General features: G+C 38.8%; 1 protein-coding gene across 2 annotated transcripts in view; it reads left to right on the forward strand.

Moving 5' to 3' along the window:
• LOC138029985 (NLR family CARD domain-containing protein 4-like) overlaps positions 1-10,000 on the forward strand; it is a 26,180-nt gene that overhangs the window by 1,971 nt on the left and 14,209 nt on the right. For both annotated transcript variants that reach the window (XM_068877825.1, XM_068877826.1), the window contains exons 3-4: positions 1,919-2,585; positions 9,019-9,693. In XM_068877825.1, the coding sequence (XP_068733926.1) occupies positions 1,943-2,585; positions 9,019-9,693 (1,318 nt within the window). In that variant the 5' untranslated portion in view covers positions 1,919-1,942. The remainder of the gene's footprint in view (positions 1-1,918; positions 2,586-9,018; positions 9,694-10,000) is intronic.

The following is a 10,000-nucleotide window of genomic DNA, read 5'->3' on the forward strand; positions in this document are numbered from 1 at the left end:
CCGGTGTTGTGGTCTGGTCTTTCTGGTCTGGATAGGGTAGGGTGGAGCACCTAGCATAGGACCTCAAGTCCTGTTCGTGCTCCTTCCCTCTGGGCAGGTTTGCCCAGTAGAAGAGACAAACCAGATGTCTCATAAAACGAGGCTTGTAAAAATGTCAATTTTGTGTGACGTGTGTAAAATGGGTTTGACAGACCAACGCGACTCCAGCTGTGTGCCCATTGTGTTCCAGTAGCCTTAAGGGCCCACTGACGTATTTTTTAGGGTGCGTTGCTAAGGATGTAATGGTTAAGTAATTTGAGAGAATTTGGTATTATTTTGGTCAGTTTCCAACTTTTGTAAGCCAATGACCCTAAATATGACGTCATCATACCATGTCCATGGTCACGTGACCAATAAAAGAAAACTCTAAATTTGTCTCCGTGCTACGCAATTTGGGTATTTAATGGATGGTTTGATAATTTTTATTCATTTTTGCATCCAGCCAAGCATGGTTTTCTTTGTATTTTGAAAAATGTTCTTTTTAAAGACATAAACAATACTGAAATACCCATAACTTTTTCAAAAAAGATGATTTTAAAAAATCAATGCTTAGCTATATTCTGTATTTGGGGGTGAAACGTTCCATGTAAAAAAAATTTAATTCAATTTAAAACCGCCGGAAATTTAGCTTTTTTCTCAAACCGGAAGTCAGTTTGTTTACACATGCGCAGTTGATCTGAGAACGAGCGCGAGGAAGGGCAAGGAAAAACCTTCGATGGAAACAACAGTTTGTGTGGTGACTTTTGCTTGTGAGTGGGTTTTCTTGTCAGCTCATGATATGATGACGTCAATTACCGGAAGTAACATTTCACTTCCTTAGCAACGCGCGAAAGATCCGTCTGTGGGCCCTTAACAGTTTTGTTTTGACAAGCATATCTTTAAGTGCTTTTTCTTTTGTGTAAGAGATCAAGGGAGATTCCTTGAATATCTCTTTGAGATTAGGCTGGTTTTGAATTAAAATGCCATTTGTCCAATGGAATGTTCTTTAAGCCTTTCAAAGTGGGTTGAAATTGCGTGACAAAAGGTACAATTTTCTTGTGCGCTTGTTCGATATCAAAGTATCGTAGCGCATTTGGCCGTGCGAAAACTGGGTTCCATAGTAACAAACATTCTTTTCGAAGCTGTTCCTCCTTCCAATCTGTTTTGAGGTTTGTACCAATAATTAATTTATGTCAGCGAATAAAGGAAGGCGAGAAGAAACACAACAAGTCAAAGCCGTTCTGTGAGATAAGAATTATCCCATGTCTTTTCTTCAAAACTCCGAGAGGGCGTTAACCAAACAACCCACCAAGAACAACTTCCAACTTTTATATGTACAGGGCGTTTCCAAGAAAATAGGTCGCATTTTGAAACAAAAGGTCAAAGTCACTTACACACCACAACTAACCATCAACGGCCTTTTTCCACGTCCCAAAGGGCTAGGCAATTCTGACTGCCAGAAATCAGGCATATTGTACAAAATCAATTGCACACCGTGTAATTTTGTGTACTATGGCCAAACAGAAAGATCATTAAAGACCCGAATTGCGGAGCACAAAAGGGTAGTGGCATTTTTTGACCAAAACTCCGAAGTTGCAAGCCATGTCCACAATTTCAGCCACAACATGAACTTTGAAAATGTCAAGGTCGTTGGTTTCGAAGCCAATTACGACAAGCGACTTTTCTTTGAAGCACTGGCACTTTGGACCCGAACGCTGGGAACAATCATATCATACTTCCAGAAGCCTACAAAGGTGTTGCACAAGCATAAATTATATTGTCGCGCACACAGATAGAGTTGGACGGTAATGTGCTATGATTTTGATCTTCCATCAACCCCAGCATTATGTCCACACTAGTGGAAACTGAGCTTCACCAGTGATGCTAATTTTTCTTACAGTTAATGAAACCAACAGTTTAAAAGATGGCAAGTGCTGCACCATCATTTTCATCCACTAAGGAGACAACAAACTATGCACGGTTGTGTCGTCTTCTAGTGGATATGGGAACTCAGGCACTTAGAGACACCTTTGACAGGATACATCCCCCTAGCCGTCTGCATGGCATTTTGGCAAGTACATCACCAGCTCATCCTACATTGCAGTCTCTGCGAAAAAGGAAGATTTTAAATGTTACCCAGTGGGGAAAGCTGTACCCAACTATCTCATCATCAGTCTCATCAGCTAGCTTTGACATTACGCTTCTGATGGTACTGCTGAGGAACATATGCGGCTTGGGTGCCCCTGCCAGCACTGGAAGCTGGGACATCCTCCCTCCTGCTTCTGATAACAGCATTGAAGCCAACATAGCAAGAATCAAATATTACAGAAACAATGTCTACGGTCACGCTACCCAGGCATCCATTGATGAGCCAACATTCCATGCATTATGGCTTGACATCAGCAACGCATTGTTAGCACTTGGATCTGCGGCAAGTTATACATCTGCAATTAGCCGACTGAAGACTGAGTGCATGGATCCTGATTTTGAAGAGCATTATCGTGAGTTGCTGAAAGAGTGGAAGAAAGGTGATGATAGTACCAAGGACAATTTTGAACGACTTGAAGGTAAACTATCTTAAATTATTAATAATTATTGTTGTTCATTGATAGATTCAACCACATTTAAGATTTTGACACTTTCTATTTCCTGTGCACCTGTTGCTTTTGTTCCTTGAAAAGAGGAAGGAGCGCTATAATGTTGCAATAAGTAATAATAATAATAATAATGGGTCATTCCACAGTATTCCGTCTGTTGTGGAGGGGAAATTTAGAGGCGAAGATCTTGTTATAGTTTAAATAAGAATTTGTCCTTTACTTCTCATAACCTATTGAGGCTTAAGATCATCTACAAAGCTTTACTTGCTGCTGTCCTGCTTTTCTCCAAAATGCATTTCCTAGATCATAGAGCTTAAAAATATGGCCGTTGCGGAGGGGAACAGAAAACTTGGTGTTTTGTTTGTTTTTAGTTTTATTAGCAGATTCTCTGAATTCTGAAATATTATCTAGAGTCTAGTAGGTTGATGCTTTTTCCCAATTTATATTAATTGAAAAGATCACCAGAGGAAACTTAAATAGTTACAGTTTTCTCAATGAGGTAGGATTTGAAAACAGCATCTCCTGTTGCAGAGGGGAAGTTGCGGAGGGGAAAATTTGTCCAATTTTCAGAAGATCATAAGCAAGACGTTTAAAGCGAGTGATAACATCCACACTTTAATGTTTATACAACAGTTTCACATTTGCTTTCAAGTAACTGAAGTTTTTCAACATTTTGCACAATATTTGCACTGTGTCAGAAACAGTACTGTGATAAAAATTCAAAATCATGCATTAGTAATGCATACATGTAACCTTGTTAAGATTAATTGGCACAAAAACACCTTAAGATAATATGTGATCAGAAAAACCTGACTGTGAGTTCATAAGTTCAATAATGACCACTTTTCCTTGAGTATTTTCAACATTAACAGAAAACAACCCTTCAAAAGAAAATCAGTGCCTCTGGATATAACGGAACACTTTTTTAACTTGCTCCTGCTCCATAATCTTAAATGGACTGTTGCCAATCAAATGAATGGGTCCATAGAAAACACAGCTGACATGAACATCAGCCACATCATCCCTTGTTGGCCAGTTGAATATTTCACCTGCATCAGCACCAAGCCTAACCCTGTGCAGAACTTTGAACTGTGCAAACTGACCCTGAATTTGAATAACCCTGCCAAAGTAGTAACAGCTAACATAGTCAACTGCATAATAATCATCTACTTTCAAGCCATTGGGAGGGATTGGTAATAATGAATTTCTGTGCAGTTCAAGGATCATGTAGCATCTTACATCAGAGATGCTCTGACTGTTGGGAAAAATCATAGGGCTTGTGCTAACAAGACTTCTAGCATACATGCATGCAAAAACACCACAGTCAAAGACATTTCTTTGGCTCGGGATTTCTCCGGGCTTGTTAGCAAAAAATGACCACTCTTCAATTTTCAGGTTACCATCAACCTCTTTCAGTAACTTGACAATTTTATCGATGGCTTTATAGACTGTTGGTTTTATAAAGCTTCCCGGCACGCTGTCAAAGACCATCACACGCTGCAGTGGAGGCTGAACCACTAAAAGGAACCAGTGGCGGCTGCTATCAATGTTGCATTTTTACTTTGTGGCTTTTCATATGCAGTTCATATGCAATAAACTTTGAGTGGAAAACTGCTGTTTTATATGAAAACATCATTGGTCAATTAGGTAGAGTTGCATTTAAAGCAACTGGACAGTTAAGTTTATAACTTTTTAGTCAGTGGATGAAATGTGTGACCATTTAAATGAACTGTGCTGAGGAATTTTATTATTTGGTGCCTTCTTTTTATAATTTTTCAAGTGGCAATGTTTCAAATTTTTCATCTTGGCATTTGCATGATGAAAGAAATATAATTACATGTATTAGCTACAGGTATTTTCACCAGTTTTGTTGTACTGACTGTCATTTTAATTTAAACACGATTTACCTTATAGATTGCTGAAACACAACCTGGTTGCTGAACTTATGATAGAAAAATGATATCTCTTGTTAATGTAAACATCATAATTTTCAGTGAAATCATTATCAAAAGAGAATTTGCCTCCACAGAATTCCCCTCCGCAACAAAATTTCCCCTCCACAACAAAATTTAATGAATCTCTCTTGGCTATAGTTTAAAATAAATTTTCTTTTCAAACATAATACAACTAACCCTTGACCTAGAATTAGAAGATTTGAAAACATGAAGTTGACTTTGTCATTTACAAGCGCACCAACAAAACTTTTAGGCCTCAAAACGTTGCGGAAGGGAAAAGAGCATCCAGAAGGCTGTCTGTAGGTGCCATACTGATAGAAATGTAGAGTTTGGCCAGTGTCTAAGTTACTTAGTCTGGAGTAGTTTGTGTCCCAGACCAGTTAACTAAAATTGCTGTTTTCTTTTTTATATTCTACCAACATAAAACTTTCCCCTCTGCAACAGCTGTTATCATTAGTTTACATAATTTATGATAATTTATGCATAAACAACAATTCATATCCAACAATTCTAGTTGTTTTCAAAAGCCTTATTTAACATGTTATCCATTTATCAGAAAATTGAGCAATTTAAGCAAATTTCATTTTAATAATTTCTCGTCCAAATTACTGTGGAATGACCCTAATACTGTCGCAACAGTATCAAGTATGATAAATACTGTAGGAAACAGACAACTTTTTTAAAAGACATGTTTCGGCATGCTTATGCCATCATCAGTTTAATGAGATAGGAACTCATTAAACTGATGATGGCATAAGCATGCTGAAACATGTCTTTTAAAAAAGTTGTCTGTTTCCTACAATAATAATCATAATGGTAAAATTGAGCGAGACTTACCTGTAAGTTCAAGTTTGATTGAGATTCTATCACATGACCACAGGAGGCATATGAGATCACATGAGATAGCACAGTGCATGCATCAGGTCATTTTTCAAAACTGCAGGGCGTGTGTGAGAAAACCACATGCTGGGAGGTGGCAACTCTGCCTCCATAAGGGAGGGTATAAGGGGGGGGGGGGGGTCGCATGTGATCTCCTAATGCCTCCTGTGGTCATGTGATAGAATCTCAATCAAACTTGAACTTACAGGTAAGTCTCATTTAATTTTACCACTCTATCACATGACCAGAGGCATGGAGATCCCATGAGACTTTAAAGCACTGACACAGCCACTACACAGGACATAATGTAAAAGTTGGTTTAATCAGAGCTTTTCCATCAAGTAATTCACTCAAAGTGAGGAGGAAAACTAGGGTGTAACTGTCAGCTAGCACAGGTGCTAAGGTAAATTTATCTCAGGTATTACAGGACAGAATAGGGAGCTTAAACACGCGCGTTTTTGAGAGGCGGACGGCAACCGGAAGAGAAAGTTTTGCTTGCCAGGGCAGTGGTGTCTCCCAGATTTTTATACTAATCATCTCTAATGGGGAAAAGATCTTAGTAATTTAAATGTGATTGTGTGTAAACAAATTAAAAGGAAAAACAGCTCACTTCCGGTTGCCGTCCACCTCTCAAAAATGTGGGTGCTTAAGCTTTCTAATGTTCAATGAGTAACCCCAATATAAGTGTGCATACATACATGTAAACTTCAACAAATAAAGTTATCTCCCTGGATCACAGTTCAAGAAATGCCAGTTAGGGCTATTAACACAAAATAGCATCAGCCATGTTAACATATATAATCCAGATCAAGCACATCCAAATAAAGCATTGCCACTAAACTGTGCAACATCAGTGGTTATTCATTATGTTATTTCAGACTAACAAACTTCATCCCTTGCAGAATGTTACATTTTTAAAAAAAGGTGGCAGCAATTTGCCGTACAAATCATGTGCAGTGCTGTGTTGCAGGGGTCGAACTTTCTTGGTGAGCTTGTTTGCTTTGGAAATACCTTTGGTCAGTTTTGACAGGTCACCGAACAAATATTCTGATGAGGCAGACACTGTGGATGCACTACACTAGGCAACATAATCCCTGGTCTTTCTTCATTGCTAGTCAGCGAGTGTTGTTAATATCGTGAAAACACTGCAGGGCCGAAGCAATGGCATCTGTGAGAAAGGTGTTAACCTCTTGGTCTGGGGCTTTTCCCAATTGCTGCTGGAACACTCAATCTGTTGCTTTGATAGTCGCCACCAGCGAGGCTGCTAAAGCATTCTGCATTTTTTGTGACTGAAAGAGCTGCTGTTAAGGCCTGTGACTGCCTCTCTGATGTGTCTTGTTCTGCCTGCTTAGTGAGTTCCGGCATACTGTTTGTTTCTCAAATTGCGCAAAATATAGTCAACTTTGTTGGGTGACTAACACTGGTGTTAACGTGCCAACTCCGTTGGCACTTGAGTCTGGGTTTTGTGAGTCAACTACGTTCACTCTCCACATATGTTTTTAGAAGAATCCGGTAGTATTCTTTGGTTTCTTTGATTGTGACTGTTGAAAAACAACCTTTTTAGATTGACGTGAATTTTTGCAATGATCTAACGAAAGCACTGTGCTATCTCATGGCATCTCCATTCCTCCAGTCATGTGATAGAATAATAATAATAGTAATAGTAATCTAATGCTTCTGTGGCACGCGAATCATTGAAAGGGGCTCTCCCACACTTAAAAATACAAATCTAACATGTTTAGTTTACAATAAATATGACATAAATAAAGCGTGAATTTCATAAAGTAACAATTATAGCAATAAAATTATACTGATGAAAATTACAATATTGATCAGTACCAGATCATAATGTATTAAAGTTCATATGCCTTTTGGAGTAGGGCTTTTGAGAAGTCTTTTAAAAGATTGTACACTATTAGCACAGCAGACTGCATTAGGTAACTTAGTCCATAACGCTGGCGCAGCAACGGTAAAACTACAGTCACCAAGTGTGTGTAGAGTTTTTGTTCTGGGTGGTTGCGATAAAAATTCAGTTGACAATCTTAGATATCTAGATACAGTCTTGTGGGTAATAAGTCTGCTGAGATAATTTATGCTGGTGCAAGTCCATGGATAACTTTGTAGGTAATAAGTAGGATCTTAAACTCAATGCTGAATTTGATAAGTAGCCTGAGTGGAATCTTAAAATTGGTGAAATGTGATCAAAACAACTTACAATGTATCTTACAAAGAAGCCTGGCGGCAGTGTTTTTAACTTGCTGGAGTGTCTGCAGTTCCCTGGCAGGTAGGCCGTAAAGAGTACTTAAACTCAGAAATTTCCTGATTCTTCTGATACATGTAAATTATTATGTACATGTAGATGAAAGAAAGCAGATTTGCATGTCTTGTTAATTTGAGTATCCATTTTGAGTTGGTTATCCAGCCAACATCTTAAAATAACTAGAACTAAAGTGACCAATGTGAACGTCATACACAGTGCAAAATGAGAAAGCAAAACAACGCCACTCATCCATTTCATTTCCTTCATTCAGTCAGATTTTAAAACTTCCTGTTTCTTGCTATTCATTTTGTCATTGGTCATTTGATCAGCGCTTAGATAATCCAGATCAAGCAAATCCAAATAAAGCATTGCCACTAACCTTCATCCCTTGCACAATGTTGCATTTTTAAAAAACGGTGGCCACAATTGGCCATACAAATCGACCTTGCGTTTCCTTTAGTATTTGTTTCGACTGGTACACCACCGTGTCCGCCATGATCAAACCGGCTACTCACAATGCCCTTTTCATATTCAGTACTGCTTTGTAATTGTTACAACTATTGTAACGACGAAGTATCACAATGATTAAGACACCTGTTTTCTTTATTGTGTAACTAATCTCAAGAAGTACATCACGCACATTGTGACGTCATAATTACATAATTTATGACACTCTCCCGAGCCGATTAGATAAGATATAGTAGGGAATGATTAGCAAGGGATAAATGTTTAAGAGAAGTATTGAATTGAATCTGATATCGTTCATGTCAAGTATTCATTTCCAATTGTTCCCGGATTCTGTGAATTGCCTTTTGAGCGGCAAGTCATACTGGGGGACGTTGTTTCTCAGCTATAGCTTCTTTGTCTTCCTTTTCAATACCTTGTGCATTGTTCTTGCTCGACACTTCCAATGGATAAAGCTTCTTTCTAAGTCTTAATAGTTCACTACCAGAACTTAGGTCGTGTTCTATTGGGATCAACCGTTTCAACCGCAACCGGTTTCGGTTGAAGCGGTTGCTGTTTCCCAATAGAACACTTTTCCAACCATTTTCGGTTGAAACGCGGTAATTCCTGGGAATAGTTATTACCAGACTTCTCAGTGTTGACAAGTTGAGGCCCGAAAGCAACACGGCAGGAGCCCGCGGCCAACTTTAAATGGCCCACGTAAATGACAGCGGTTGCTGCCAATGCTTTTTCACCCGTTTCAACCTAGTTTGATGCCCATCTCCCTTCCCCTCAGTAGCATTTCTACTATTTAACTAAACTAGTCAAGATAATAAATGATTTTGCTTCGTTTTTTAAATCTTAGTTGGAAAGAAAAGGACACTTTGTTTGGCTGATCCGGAAGACTGTTATGGCATGCCCCCACAGCTCAGTGTCAAGCCCCCAAAACTGAATGATCTTCCAAACACCAGCAAGCCCTGGAGATGTGCTGACCTGCCGATTGATGTTTTGCTGCTGACTGTGGAGGATTGTGAGTTCTTGAGTTGCTTCTCATTTCTGGATCAACCTTTCAAAAGTTACAACATAGAAGTTGGCCCGATCTATTTTGGATACACTGGTAATGCTGATGACCAAAAGAAGCTTAAAGTTGCATTAATGAAATGTTCCAAAGGTGCCGCAGTCCCAGGGGGATCATTAACAGCGGTAAAGAATGCCGTTAGGACATTGAGGCCCAAGGCTGTGTTTTCAGTGGGAACTTGCAGCGGTTTAAGCTCAGATAAAATCAAACTAGGAGATGTAGTTGTATCTTCTAAGTTAACAACACCAGCTGGATTCAAAACTCCTGTGAGTCGACATCTTGGCAGTCTTGTTAGGGATGCACATTGTGGATGGATCGCTCCTTTGGAAAATCGAGATGAATTGGAAGTCGAAGTACACTGTGATAGTGATATTTTGAGCCAAACACAGGCAGTGAAGTGTGGATGGGATGACCTTCATTTTCAATATCCAGAAGCAATTGCTGTTGAGACAGAAGGGGAAGGTAATATGCGTAGTTTTAACGATGAATGGTAATAAACCTTTAACTAATTTGTATTAGACAAATCTGAAAAAATCCTAAAGTTATTATTTTCTGTTACTTCATTTTTTGTCAATGAAACTTTAAGCTTTCCAAGGAAATACTAAGCTAAGCAATGTGTTTGCTGAACTTTTTTTTCACGTAAGAAAGGTGTATAAAAGACTTGTAACCAAGATTATTTTAGGGCATCAATAAGACGGCTTCCATTGAAATCGATTATCTCCAAGGTTGATTTAGGTTCATTTCACTGTGTTGGGGTAATCAAGATAAT

Source organism: Montipora capricornis, chromosome 13 (genome assembly GCF_036669925.1).
Source record: "Montipora capricornis isolate CH-2021 chromosome 13, ASM3666992v2, whole genome shotgun sequence".
Taxonomy (NCBI): Eukaryota; Metazoa; Cnidaria; class Anthozoa; order Scleractinia; family Acroporidae; genus Montipora; species Montipora capricornis.